General features: G+C 34.6%; 1 protein-coding gene across 1 annotated transcript; it reads left to right on the top strand.

The window, feature by feature from the left end:
* Nucleotides 1-3114: 3114 nt before the first annotated feature.
* Nucleotides 3115-8916, top strand: LOC127838689 (uncharacterized). Its single transcript, XM_052366573.1, has 2 exons — nt 3115-3919; nt 7485-8916. Exons 1-2 carry the CDS (start codon nt 3760-3762, stop codon nt 7904-7906), a joined length of 582 nt encoding a protein of 193 aa, XP_052222533.1. The 5' UTR covers nt 3115-3759; the 3' UTR covers nt 7907-8916.
* The last annotated feature ends 7354 nt before the right edge of the window (nt 8917-16270 follow it).

The following is a 16270-nucleotide window of genomic DNA, read 5'->3' as shown; positions in this document are numbered from 1 at the left end:
ATGTACTACTTGGTAGGAACACATGTACTACTTGGTAAGGGACTCATGTACTAGTTGGCAGGGACCGATGTACTACTTGGAAGGATCTCATGTACCACATCGTGGAGACTTATGTACTACTTAATAGGGGACTCATGTACTACTTGGTAGAGACTCATGTATTACTTGCTAGTAGACTCATGTACCACTTGGTAGGGTCTCGTGTACTACTTTGTAGAGACTCATGTACTACTTTGTAGACACTCATGTACTACTTTGTAGAGACTCGTGTACTACATCTTAGGAGACTTATGTACTACTTTGTAGAGACTCATGTACTTCTTGGTAGGAGACTCATGTACTACTTGGAAGGGGCTCATGTACCACTTCGTGGAGACTCATGTACTACTTGGTAGGGGACTCATGTACTACTTGTTAGAGACTCGTGTATTACTTGGTAGGGGACTCAGGTTCTACTTGGAAGGGGACGCATGTAATTCTTGTTAGGGATAAATGTACTGCTTATTAGGGATGGTAACGAATATCCGGTTATCCGAATACTGGTCAAGTAGTCCGGTATATATGAACGTTAAAGTAACCATCAAATAATTGCCACACCCTCCTTGGAATTACATGATATGTCTCTCTTTCCAAATCTTAAACGTTTTAATTTAACGTTGCAAACATATTAAATTTACAACCAAATATGTAACAACATTATATGATTATAACATATAAGCTGCAACTCCTTACAAAATATAATGCCATGTAAATATAAGGGCAACGATATTTCTTTACAAGGTTAAAATTAAAGTACTTAAGGACGCGACTGAGTTTTAAATTCATTTGAACTTGATGGATGTTTAACGATATTAAATATAAAGAAGCTATACAAACATGTTTTTGGAATACTTCGAGAGGTGCCGTATGTTTCAAAATGTTCGTTTTAAAGCTTGTGAAAACAAATGGTCATTTTATGTCTAAACATAACAGGTCGCCCAAGAGATAGGAGCGTTGTTAATTATGGTTCAGGGAGTAGTATGCATTTTGTAGAGAGGTAACCAATGATTTCGCATTTAAAATTGGAAAACATGGATGATGCTTACAGATATACGCATATCTTAATTTCTGACGAGTTCTTGATTGTATTTCTACAACTTGTCTCTCACATCTCAGAATCGATACACTTTCAGATAACCTGCATTGTCGCATAATTATCTTAACATCCTTTCGTGCCAGGACCATAATTGCCCTTACACAGATTGTGCGAGACCCACATCAAGACAACGTTTTATGAAATCATCATCATCATCATCATCATCATCATCATCATCATCATCATCATCATCATCATCATCATCATCATCATCATCATCATCATCATCATCATCATCATCATCATCATCATCATCATCATCATCATCATCATCATCATCATCATCATCACCATCATCATCATCATCATCATCATCATCATCATCATCATCATCATCATCATCATCATCATCATCATCATCATCATCATCATCACCATCATCATCATCATTATCATCATCATCATCATCATCATCATCATCATCATCATCATCATCATCATCATCATCATCATCATCATCATCATCATCATCATCATCATAATCATCATCATCATCATCATCATTATTATCATCATCATCATCATCATCATCATCATCATCATCATCATCATCATCATCATCATCATCATCATCATCACATCATCATCATCATCATCATCATCATCATCATCATCATCATCATCATCATCATCATCATCATCATCATCATCATCATCATCATCATCATCATCATCATCATCATCATCATCATCATAATCATCATCATCATCATCATTATTATCATCATCATCATCATCATCATTATCATCATCATCATCATCATCATCATCATCACCATCATCATCATCATCATCATCATCATCATCATCATCACCATCATCATCATCATCATCATCATCGTCGTCGTCGTCGTCGTCGTCAGCAGCAGCAGCAATACTCGTTGCGATATGACATTCAAGGAAATGGTTGAGACACGAAAACATGTTTTTTTTAACTTGTCTCTACCACAACAAGCTAAATATTCCGTGCTCACCATTCATTATCATCAACCTTGTACATTAAATAACTGTTTTGTCTATTTCATGGACCCTAGGCATTCTCATTACATCAAACCATCTACACTCTTTCATAAGTAGTTGTGATATGAGAAGGATGCTAGAGTTTGCGTCATAAAAAAAACAAGAGGTCCTCTGTCCAGGATTTGCAGTTCGGCTATGTCTCACGAACACTTTTCAGCCCAATTGAATCTCTTGCCTGTGTCTATACATTATCCAAATTCTTTCATTCGGTGCACATAATTTTGCAAAGACGTGCGCGTCTTTGTATATGTTTGAATTGTGATTTGTTTGGGGATTTTATTTGCACAATTCGTTTTAATCTAAATATTTCACATAAAAACTCTCTTTATGCAGATAACTGTCATTTAGGTAACTTTGAAATGTCATCGTATTTCTCTTACCACGTGCACAAACGGCTGTAGTGGCAGTCCCAGAAAGCTAACATTCAGATTTGTTTGCAATAACAAATAGTGTGTAAATATTTTTTTATCAGAAACCAAGTGACAAGGTTATTATATTTCATCATTTTAAAATGGATATTCACATAAGGTTTTAACTCGTTCGACCCAAACTCACTTGGTCTTTGTATTTGTTTTGCATGGTTTGGGCATTTGTCTTGCCCTGACCTTTCATAATATATTTTAATATGGTTTTGGGGCGCTGCAAATATCTTTGCTGCTCTATCAACAGGAATGCCATATTCTATTACAGCTTGCTATGCCTCAATCAGAACACCAGTGTCATACTTTCTTGAATGGGCTCTAGAAAGAACGTAATGATTGCAACATACATATGTTTAAAACTTATGTACAAGTGAACACTTTCTTGACTGATGAAATATCTTCATAAATAATTAAAACCATGCTAATAATTTTCAAGCTAGTGTCGCCCTTTTATGTTGAACAGTATACTACAATTACACCATGAATAGCAAGTGCCTACTATGGAGTGTAGTGCGTGTAAAGCAGACGATCTGTCATAAATTGGAGTTGGTGTAAAATAGAGTAAAACTTAATTCATGACTGGTGACCTTTATAGATTTATTTAAAGGCATAAGAACACCGAATCGGAACGAAAAAAATAGTTACCGTCCGTATAGCTATGAAATCGTTAATTAGTTAATGGTTGAATGAATTATGTATGTATCAAATATATATATGAAACTTGACTTCCGCTGACTATGCGCAGATCGTATGTTTACAACGGAACCTGCGCAGTCGTCGAAAATACCGCTATGCGAAATAAACCGATGTCGTGATATATATCCCAGTTTGTTGCTGAACAGTCCAGATAGTATCGGACCGTTCGAGGCTTCACTTCTCGGGTTCAGTTTGTTGAATAAAGTAGCAAATATTCACTATGCATCTACAGTGGAAGAATTTGTGCCTGCTTTTTAACGTGATTGTCGTCATATGTGCACGAGAGCCATCGAGCCCTGCATGCTCGAAATATGACTACGAGAGCGTTTACTACAAAGAGTTTTAAGAAACGAATTGGCTCTAGAAACCACTCTTAGTGATTTCAGAAAAACGAACGCCAAAGTTGTGGATGCATTACAGCGGTTAGAAGATGGAAAAGTAAAAGTGGAGTCTACCTTGGCAGTTATTGAAAAGAAGCAAATCGAAATGGAGTCTGCAATGAGTGATTTTATTAACAATTCTTCTAACAATATAAACTCGACGTTAGCTACAAGTGTGGGTACCATGGTCAAAGCTGCTTCAGACATAAAAGCAAATGCTACAGTGGCGGTGCAGCAACTCGTAAAGGAAATCCACCTTCTCAAAGGTACGAATTCAAATCAGGTTTATACCATGTATGTGATAGGTGGGTTTTAATTTTGATTTGTTTGGAAAGTTGCTCACAGAAAGGTTATTTGTGTGTGGCTTGCGATAAATTATCACATTTTATTTCAGGAGTGGTAATATAGACAAAGAAAATGATCACAATTGTCGTGAAAATAAATCATCTTCAACCACAACTAAAATATTCACCGAATGCTCACATACACAACATAAATAAAACTACACGTGATATGGTTTAAAGTCATACGTCTATGTTTATAATGACGCAATCCAAATGGCGCTTTTAAAGGTCAAGCTATTAATGTTGATGACAATTTATTGCGAGTTATCGTATATATTCATTCAATTGAAAATTATTAGATATTGGATAATTTATTCTTGCACTGATATTAATTTCTTCACCAATAACATCGTATAATTTACTGAAAAGCATTAAATAATACTTAACAAACAAAGAAACACAGATTAATGAGTGTTAAAAATATTCTAATTATATTTCTGGAAGATTGTATACTATTCACATTCGACAAGATATACAAACAGACTCGAACCCTTAAACATCAATACACATATAGTTAAAATGCGTAAAAACGGACTCGAACACTAAGACAACAATCCACATGTAGTTAATCTACGGAATAATGTTTTAGGTGTTGAATGGTGTAATTCGTGAGTGTGAAATTAAGTGAAACTCGGAATTCCTCATACAATAATTACATTAAAATACGCAAGATACACTAAAACGCCACACGTTCTTTGTATAATAAAGTCACCAAAATGACTCGTAAAATATGCCAAACATATTTTTCATCAACTTGTATTATGGGGAAAATGTGACACAGTTCTAATGTGTACGTCGTTGTAGTTAAATGCTAGTTTTCGTGATTTTTCATGCATTTTTGTTAACACTTATATATGAATATTCTCCACTCATTTACACCCGTAAAGAGGAGTAACTGACAATTCCAGTGAAAATATCTCAAAATTTCTCTGATATTTTTTTTCCCTAAATATACAGAGTTCAAATATACTTCTTCACTGAAAAGTATATAATGATACTAAATCTCCAGTTACATCGATAGATGCACAGATTGACTATTGTTAAATGTATGAGATTATTCTTATTTGAATACCGTGTTATATTATAAGGTTCACATTCGTCAAGATACACACACTGACTATAATACGTAAACAACAATACAGACATGATTAATATGCGAATCATGTTCTTAGTCATACATTTTTAAATGCGTTTTGTGTGTGACTGTGTACAATATTATTTTTACAATCTTAAAATAGACACTCTTCCCACATTTATTTCTGTGTATTATATACTGTGTAAGACAAACAGGAATACGATATTGTTCAGTCGTAGCATTGTATTATTGTACACATTTGTTTACTCAAACTTATGACCAATTCATTTACAAAGTATGTGACCATGTTGGTATTTCCAATCACTAAACCAGCATTAATCCCCTAAATCTATCAGTTATGCTAGCCGGGCCCGGATGGAATTGCATTCCACCAACACTTTACGGTGATACAATGATGCAGAATATTGAGCAAAAACTATCGATGCGTGCAATTTTAAAGAGAAACTGTTTAATATATTGAAAACAAGATCTCGTAGTAGGCAGTGTAACATAATATATTGATATATTGAATATATATATATATTGATAATAGGCTAACTCATAGAAAAGTGCGATTTTGCTAGGTGTGAATAGACCTTTCCCGATTTGTGATAAATTTTGGAAAATTCCAATTTAATCTCGGAACAAACAACCCTGGTCATTTGATTCACCAATTGTTGTTTCATTCAAATAATTACGATTGATAGGCTAAGTGGTTGAAACGGAGTATATTGGGGTTAGAATATTTTCTACCATGATAAGTGTTGTTTTTTCGAACAGCTAGTTCATTAGTTATTCGAAATATATGATAGTTCTATCCAACTCCTTTTAGAGGCTTGTATAAAAACATATTGTTTTAACAACGAATATGATTTCCCTTATGCAAAAGTATTCAATGTGTCATAGTAACTAAAGACATATATTGGTTAAATGGGAAATATTCGCTGTTTAAATACATGTCTTAATTAACCGTTGAAATGCCTTTTTAAGCACACATTTTGATTCAATAATAATTTGAAAAGCAAACGGCTCAGCTAGCCTTATTTATGTTGATGTAAGAGGATTGCGTTATACAGTGTAGTGGTACGGCTTAGTCATTATCTTGACTATTGATATTCATAATATTACGGAATACCGTAAGGGCCATCGTGGTTGCACATTAAAATCTAGAGGGCGACAATGCGATAGTACGATGGCGACTATGCGATAGCACGATGGCGACAATGCGATAGAACGATGGCGACAATGCGAAAACGCGGTAGTAAGATGGCGACAATGCGACAGTCATCGTACTGTCGTCATCGTATTATCGCATGGTCGCCATCGTACTATCGCACTGTCGCCATCGTATTGTCGCACTGTCGCATTGTCGTCATCGTACTGTCGCATTGTCGCCATCGTTTTTGTCGCACTGTCGTCATCGTATTATCGTACTATCGCATTGTCGCCATCGTACTATCGCATTGTCGACTATCGCCTTCCGGTATACAAACTATTCGTATTGCAGAAAAAAAACAGATTACCTTATAAAGATGTACTTTGAAAGTGGTTACTGTTATAATGAAATCAAATTCTTATTAAGTTATAGAATTGATGTAAGGTATGCCGAAATGTAAAGCATTTTTAAAAATGGCTCTATCTAGGAAAAATACGATGTGCGCATGTGGACCGGAAGGCGATATACGACAATGCGACAGTACGATGACGACAGTGGTATAGTACGATGGCGACAATGCAATTATACGATGACGACAGTACAATAACAGGATAGTACGATGGCGACAATGCGATAATACGATGACGACAGTACGATAACGCGATAGTACGATGCCGACAATGCGATGATTTGATGGCGACAATACGATATGACTATCGTATTGTCGCCATCGTACTATCGCGTTGTCGTACTGTCGGCATCGTGTTGTCGTACTGTCGGCATCGTTTTATCGCATTGTGGTCATTGTACTATCGCACTGTTGCCATCGTATTGTCCGCACTGTCGCAGTGTCGGCATCGCACTATCGCATTGTCGCCATCGTTCTATCGCATTGTCGCCATCGTACTATCGCACTATAGCATTGTCGCCCTGCGGATTTTAATGTGTAACCACAATGGCACTAACGGTATTCCGTATAATATGCACACAAATAATAATTTCCAAATAAATGCAAATATAACGTCGTAAAAGATGTCGATGTTGAAATGTGTTTGTGTTTTTTGCAGTTAATAAACAATTACGGCGTTTTTTTCTCATTTATTATTACATAATCCATCTCAATAATATTTAAAAACAACATTTATTTTACTAAATAATCTAACATCTGCGAGCTTATACAGAATTTCATAATCTCCATAAAACATAATCTTATGTGCCTTTACAGTGTTGTTGAGAATATATTTGCTTTATTTCAGACCAGTTAAAAGTCCTTACAATATACTTCCGTGCGCGAATTACGAACTCTAAAACATACCTATCATATAACCAGGATGTTGTCTTCCCGTCGGTGGAGGTCAACGAAGGTCAAGTGTATGATTCTTCAACTGGAAAGTCCACTGCCTCCGTCTCTGGAATGTATCAGTTCAGTGCGCAGTATTGTGTTTATGGCACGACATATGCTTACCTTGAAATCGTGCACCAAGGCAAGACACTACAGAGGTCATCTCACAGTGATTATCCTGCTGGTGGTTTTGCTAATTATCCATGTGTGACTATGCAGGTATCATCATCGGTTGCCATGGGACACCAGGTCTGGGTGCGCTCGACAGGATCGACCACGTTGTACGCAGATTCGCAAAGATACACTTCATTTTCTGGCACATTGATTCATCTTTAACAACAAGATAAAGACGTGCACCATACTACACTTCGTGAAGAAGGAGACACTAGTTATGTTTCTCTATGTTTCGACTTAATGGTAATATTTTAATATTATATTGGTTTGTTAAATTTAAGAGTTTTCACGCATATCTGCTTGACATATATACATATGTTTTTTGACAGAATAGAAGTATGTAATGGTATATAATGCATGTATTATATACATATGTATACAATTTAATGATGCTGCTATATATAGTTTAATTGTATTTCATTCATGTTGGTTATCGGTGTGTCGCGCGGGATTGTTTCTTCAAAAAATGATAATAACTTATCAACAACCAACAATTAACAACCAAGTATAAACTGAAGACTTATACAAATTGAAATCCTTTTTTATGATACATCTGGAATGCAGATATTGTATTTAAATACAAGTGTTAAAAAGTATATATACTAGTAAAAAGAGAGTACAATTATTTATAATTTCTCACATTGGCCATGCTTCGTTGGTTCTTTCCTGGTTGCATTTTCTAATAAAACATTGTTGTGCAATGCGAGTCTTGTTTTTTCGACGACAAATGCGATTGGAATCGTGTAAGTAACTTAGAATGGTCATTCCAAGAAATATAGTGGCACACCTTTTAGGCTCGTAGGAAGCTAAGAAACATAGGGGCCGCGGACGGGGTTGATGCGGGAGGAGTATTCCCGCCTGACGGGATTCTTTTTAAGTTTTGATGTAAAACAAGGCTTTCCTGCGTTGTTAAAAACCTTATACTACATTTTTTTTTTATATTTAGTGTCAGATTAGTCTTTGGCCCCAGCTTTATTCATATTTTGTGTTTATGTTGGTTTGTATTGTGCTGTATTGTGCTGTTTTGTACTGTTTGGGCAATAGTTCACTTGCCTTAAATAAAGGACCAACTAATTGTTTTTAATGAACATTCAATACTGCTCCAGCAGCTGGAGTTTCACTTCTTTATTTTGAATTAGGATTACCACAACAGTTTTAACGTTTTTATATAGTATATACCTTTATGGGATTTAACATTTTTAGTTTGATTTGGAAAATCAATTTTAGTGAAGATCGTATTTAAAAATGAAACAGTTATAACGCTGCATGTTAAATTTAATGAAAGAAATAGTATCCACGTTTTCTCCCCAAGCCGGAATTGCGTTCGCTTACCACACCCCGTCTTAATTAAGTGTTGTCGAGTGACATCTTTTAATTAATTAAAATGAAACGATTAAAATTTACAAACAGTTACAAATGAACTGCTTCACAGGTGCTTTATTTAATTGCGAACTAGACCACACAGTAATTTGAATTGTGAATGGACGATCTTTTGTAACAATTATCTTGAAAATACGCTGATACATAAAATAAAAAAATACAGCAAACAGGACCAACACTTCACTTCATGGAAAACATAAATAAGTACAAGTATCGCATGCATATGTTTTCAATATAAATTTATCGTTCAAATAATAACGAGACAGATAATTTGAAGTAAATCTAAAAATGGATATAAAAAATCAGATCAGAGTTTCAAAAAACTCAACTTGTTGATATTTTTTCATTGTCGTATCCAGGTGGTTATATTTATCTCGTTTATCAAGGACTTTCAATATCTATTAATCACAATCTGAATAAATACAATGTATTTTACTAAATTAATAATACAATTTCTGTGTATTCGTATGGTAGCTCTTTATCTGATTGAACTTTATCCGCCGAAAGGAGGATTTGTTTTTTTAGGTCAAACAAGAAAGCTCTGTACAGATCATGGTTTCGGCTTTTTGAACACAATGCTGTATTCCGTGTTGCTTGGTGCCTATCTCGCTCTCAAATAATATGACAGTGATTGATGGTTATTTACATACGAAGTAATCGGGAAACTCTTACGGGAATCTTTGTAATGTTGACATGTTCTTTATCAATTAAATGAACTCGTACCTGACGCTAAGAAGTCCCTAATGCATGTTGTTTTGGTATTAATTGTGTTTTCGTTTTCAACTTTAATATGTTCACTCTCACCATTAATATGGTCATTAGTAGTGACTCATTACTTCAAATTTAATAAATTACTCTACACGTGTGATTGACGTGCTTTCAATGCGAGCAGCAAAAACAAGAGAAGTTGTCTTCATGTCCTTACGTTTCGCGTTCAAAACATTCGAAATAAGTGTTTGTGCGAACAGTGAGCAAAAACGGACGAATGTGATATTTACTCCACTGATGATGTATTTACTAACGGCAAACCTGCAACAGGTGAAAAATGTTAAATATCTTCGTTATCCATTGAAGGAGAATAGAAGGAAATGTTTAAGAAATGACATAACATATAAGGTTTGTTACATAGTAAATACAAGTTAATACTTGTTTGGCAGACTCGACCGCTTACAATTTCGATTTATATACTGTAGAAGAAAAGGAAAGCTTTTTTAAATTCTATATTTCATTTTAATGCTTTTGTATAATTATAAATCGATGCATGTGAAATTTTATTCATTTATTTCAAGAGAATAAAAGAGTTTGTCTTACTACTCAACGCAACGCAACACTAATTGCAAATGGCAAACATTCGACTGTGTGCTGAGTTGCTAATGTAAATAATCTTAACCGTTCAGTTTCAAAGACATTGTAATTCGAAAAGGAGTGAATATATGTTATATGTTTGCTTATTTCCACTGTCTTTACATGTTTTAGTCCTGGCAGCGATTTAAATCGATTGAAGCGTATCGCGATCTCTCCGCCCGCTTAGTTTTCGTATATAAAACGCACATTCCGTTACTCCGTTACCCAGGACGAAAACTAATATATTCATTCATCGCTTAAGTATTAAATGTATTCATCTATAAAGGTGTATGAAGCGTGTCGAGCTTTAAATATATAACTTCTATTGTGGTATTTCGAAACAAAGCACATAAACAAAACACATAACATGTTCCGTTGCAAAACATTTGGACGAATCTCGGAGGACTCAACACGGTCGTGTGTTTGGATTACGTTACACTTGATGGCTAATATAAATTCGGAACAAGGGCGTGCTTTTTAGAAATCAAAATGACAATGACATTACCTTTTATTTTGTAGGTTTTTAACCCCGGATCATTGTCTGAATCACATACATTTTCATGTTGTTGCAATTCCGGTCAACATGACATACAGATCCAAAAGATATTTTCATTAGCAGGGGACTATATTTACATATAAGGCGTAACTAAAAGGAAACTTGTCCCCCATTAATAAAAGTAATAAGGAAATAAACGGTGACAATTTAATATTCTGTATCTTTATGAATCTCTTGCAAGATGGCCTGTTATATAACAATAATTGAATTTGCAAGTATTGTGTGTGTTTTTCAACGCAATACCAGTAACTGTCAATAAGGGTAAACAACAAAAAGACACTCAACTATTGCGCTATCAAGGAATTAGTTTGTTTTCTTATTTTTTTCAAATAGAAATCATATTGGACGTCGCCTGTTGTTATCTAAATGTCATAAAATAGAACATAAACTAATGAATGTTAACAGTTGAGAAAACAAAAGAAGCAACCAGTGTAGCCGAAAAGGATATAAACATATCGGCAACCATATTACATTCCGGAGCACGTTGTGGGACAGCATTTGCAACTGCTTTGAACTGTTGTGACCAATCATTCAAGGTTTTCTTTAAACGAATTAAATCAGACTCTTTAATTTGTGGATGCTTTTTGAATCCAGAGATAAAGATATAAATATGGTATCTATATGAAGTGGCAAACAAAATTTGAAATAAGAAGCTTGCTATGCTGCATTGATATTCGTATCGTGAAAATATACGGCAGTCATGTCGTAATGGTACATCTGAAATGTAACCTTGCAATCTCATTCCAAAGTTGTCCATTGTTATTGCATTTAGACAATCCAGACGCTTTTCTATAAATCCGTCGATTTTCTGTAATCAAGTTGTGATATTCGTGCGTTTGAATTTTGTCCTTAAACAGGTTGACTCCTTCAGTTGTATAGTGCGGACAGTAACGGTTCTGCAAGAAACGTTTCAGTGTTCTGAGGCAATATAGTACACATTGCACAAGATTGTCATCTCGCAAGGACACTGGAGGAAAATGTTCAACTGTGAAGAGTAAGGCCGTTTTGAAATGAAATGTGCTCAATCGATCCCATTCCGAAGGCGCAAACAGTTCATTGCGAATAATTTGTGTCATTACATATGCTTTTATCTGTTCTTCGTTTAAATCAAACATAAGAAGTCGTTCAATGAAGTTTGTGGATAATCTCCATTGCTGTAACCCTGCAGTGGTTTCAGAGTGCAATTTTACAAGCATTGTGTGTGTTCTACTGCTTTTGGTGAAGGCACAATTATTGCCACTTTTAGAAGGTCCATGTGGTACAAAAAATACACCTTTCACTGTTGCCTTTGCTATTGCTTCCGGTTTTGGCCAGTGCCCTGGCCTTGGTCTGTGGAAAAATCTCTCATTGTCATCCGGAAACACCCTGGGCAATGAATACCGTACACTAAATCTAGATCATCCATACTCAGAGCGGTTAGATATGTCCTCCATCCACGAGCTCATCTTGTCCTCTCTCCTTAACAACCTTGCCATACGTACCATGGCTCTTCTCTGCCACATGTTGGAGAAGAGCAACTGATGATTTTGGTTCTCAAGAAATTCAACATCACTTAATTTAAGTTCAACATCACTGAAGGTATGCTTTTCGTATTAACTTAAATTTTGTGAAAAGACTGAAATTGGAAGACCATCTTCATTTTTGATAATTAGTTGTTGATTGTAGCATTGCGGTAACGAAGTGTTGTCCTTTATTGCCAGAAATTTAAATTATTTTCCCGGTACTCTTTGATGGTGAAACAAACGCATAGTGAAAAACGACACGCAAATAAGTCGATCCCAATTGTAGTTGAACCTTTATTCTGACTGCCAAAAATATATGATTCAATGCTGAACATAGTCGAAACAAGTTCTTCTAACAACCGGTACATAAATCTTCTAAGAGCCACTACGTCCGATGACACGCCGATATCCTCCATTACAGTGGAAAGAGCCGCGGACTTCTTCCTCTCTTTGCCAATATCCAGATATAATAATGCCCTTTAACAATCTCGAGGTTAATCTGTATGTCAGAAACGATCTACGGAAATCTTATTTTAAAACTATATTTCAAATGTATCGATGTTGGTCTAACAGTTAAATCCGCCTTATTTCCTCATTTGTTAACATGCATTAGCTTCTAGATCGTTTCATGACATTTAGATAACAACAGGCGCAGTCCAATATGCTTTCTATTTGAAAATTAAAGAAGACTCACTCATTGATTGCGCGATAGTTATGTGTCTTTTTGTTGTCTCTTCTTATGGGCAATTACTAGTATTTCGCGAAGAACAAGCAAAATACTTTAAAAGTTATTGAGACATTGCACATATAACCATGTCATTCATCTTACAGAAACGCGTTTTGTATTTTACACATGACAGTTGAACATCCTAAGCGATACACTTGGAACACGAAATGTCATCTTGCAAGAGTTTCATAAAGATAAAGAATATTAAATTGTCACCGTTTATTTTTTCCAAGAGACAACAATCCGGGATCAAAATCGTTCAAAATAAAAAGGAATGCTATTGTCATTTTGATTTCTATAAATCATGCCTTTGTTCCGAATTTGTATGAGCCGTCAAGTGCAACGGAATCAACACGCATGACCGTGGTGAATCCTGCAAGATTCCTAAACATGTTTGCAACGGACATGTTGATGTGTTTCATTTTGAAATACCACAATAGAAGTTATACCACTAAAGCTCGGCACGCTTCAACGACCTTTATGAATATATTAAAATTCTTTAACAATGAATGAATATATAAGTTTTCTTCCTGGGTAACGGAGTAACGGAATGTGCGTTTTTTATACGAATTCTAAGCGGGTAATGATAATGAAAATAAGCAAATATATAACATTTTTTTCACTCCTTTTCAAATCATAATTTCCTTGGAACTGAACCGGTCAGATCGTTTTACATTAGCAACTCAGCACACAGTCTAATGTTTGCCATTTGCAATGAGTGTTCAGTTGCGTTGAGTGGTTACACAAACTTTTTCATTCTCTTGAAATAAATGAATACACTTATACATGCATCAATCCATATTTAAAAAAAGCATTAAAATGAAATATGATTTAAAAACGTTTTTTTTCTTTTTTCTAGATTATATAAATCTAAATTGTACGCGGTCTTGTCTGCCAAAATAATTATTTGCTTGTATTTACTATGTAACAAACCTTGAATGTCTACGTATTTTTTTACATACTTTTTATTCTACTTCAATGGAGAACGAATGTATTTAACATCACCTGTTGCAGTTTTTTTCGCTAGCAAATACATTATCAGTGCAGTACGTATCAGTTACGTCCGTTTTAGCTCACTGTTCGGACATACAGTATATGCAAACTCGTATTTGCAATTTTTTAAACGCGAAACGTTAGGGCATGAAGCACACTTTGTTTTCTTCGCTGTCTGCCTTGAAAGCACGTCATTCACACGTGCAGCATAATTTATTAAATTTGAAATAATAATCATATTCAATTTAATGAAGAGTGAGCATATTTAAAGTTGAAATCGAACGCACAATTTATACCAAAACAAAATGCATTAGAGACTTCTGAGTGTAAGAGAACATTTAATTGAGAACGAATAATTCAACATTACAAAGATTCCCGTTAGTGTTTCCCGATCACTTCGTAGGTAAATAATCATCAATCACAGCCTTATTATTAAAGAGCAAGATATGCGCTAAGCATAAAGAACACATGCATTCTGTACACAAAGCCGATAACATGTCACGTGATGTGGATAGAGCTTCCGTGTTTGTCCTAATTAAACAAACCCTCCGTTCGGAGGATAACGTTCAATCAGTTAAAGGGCTAGCATAAGAAAACACAGAAATTGTATTATTCATTTAGTAAAATACATTGTAATTATTCAGATTGTGTTTAAAAAATATTGAAAGTCCTTGATAAACGAGATAAATATAACCACCAGGATACGACATAAAATCATGTCAAAGATTTGAGTTGTTTTAAACTCTGATCTGATTTTTATATGCATTATTTTGATTTACTTTCAAATAATCTTTCTTGTTATTATTTGAACAATACATTTATTTGACAACCTTTGCATTTAAGGCTTGCACTTAAGGCTTGTACTTTTTATGTATTTCACAATGAAGTGTTGTTCATGTTTGCTGTATGCTTTTATTTTCTGTATCATCGTACTTTTTGAAGATATTTGTTTTAAAGATCGTCCATTTATAATTTAAATTACTGTGTGGTCTAGTTTGCAAATACATGAAGCAGACGTGAAGCAGTTCATTTGTACCTATTTGTAAATGTTTATCTGTATAGTTTTGATTAATTAAGAGACGTCACTCGACAACACTCAATTAAGACTACTATGTCGTAAGCGAACGCAATTACGGCTCGGGGAGAAAACGTGAAAACATTGTTCTTTCATTAAATTTTACATGCAGCTTTTTTACTGTTTCATTCTTAAATACAATTTTTACTAAAATTGATTTTCCAAATCAAACCAGAAATTAAAAATCCCATGATCCGATGAACGTATATAATATATATAAAAAAAATAAAACAGTTGTGTTAATCCTAATTCAAAGACTAATCTTACATTACAATATTGAAAATTAACTATGTAACATACTTTTTTAAACGCAGGAAAGCCTTTTTAACAACAAAATGTAAAAATGTAAAAATCATCTCGCCAAGTGAGAATACTCCTTCCGCACAACCCCGTCCGTGGCCTCTATGTTTCTTAGGTTCCTCCGAGCCGAAAAGGTTTGCCACTATATCTCTTGGATGGACCATACTTAGTTACTCACACGACTCCAATCGCATGAGTCGTTAAAAACAAGCTATTAGAAAATGCAACCAAGGAAAGCACCAACGAAGCAATATGAAAAATTATAAATGAATGTACATGTTTTTTACTTGTATACATTCTTTGTTTTAACAACTACATTTAGATATAATGGCTGCATTTCAGATGTAATATGTAGCGCATAATGTTAGAAATCGACTAGTTTATATAGCTTAATGAGGGTTACTAAACATGCCGACAATGTTAAACACATGTATATTAAATGATAACATATTCCTTGCTTAAACATATGTGTTAATACTTGAACGTGTATAAGATCAGTCTAACTAAACAATGTATTCATTACAATCGACTTATATAAGTGATATAAAAAAATTGCTTTTCAAATAGATATTGACCATTGGATAAAAGCCTATCGATGATTAAGTCAGGCTATGTACACGAAAATAGTACTTGATCAATAATTATATAA

Source organism: Dreissena polymorpha, chromosome 7 (genome assembly GCF_020536995.1).
Source record: "Dreissena polymorpha isolate Duluth1 chromosome 7, UMN_Dpol_1.0, whole genome shotgun sequence".
NCBI classification, from domain to species: domain Eukaryota; kingdom Metazoa; phylum Mollusca; class Bivalvia; order Myida; family Dreissenidae; genus Dreissena; species Dreissena polymorpha.
Note: the sequence above shows the minus strand (reverse complement) of the source record. Positions and strands in the feature narration are given on the sequence as shown.

Coding starts and splice junctions, on each gene's coding strand:
- LOC127838689 (XM_052366573.1), top strand. CDS start 3,760: ATGGAGTCTGCAATGAGTGATTTTATTAACAATTCTTCTAACAATATA. Junction 3,920..7,484: donor GGAAATCCACCTTCTCAAAG/GTACGAATTCAA, acceptor GCTTTATTTCAG/ACCAGTTAAAAGTCCTTACA.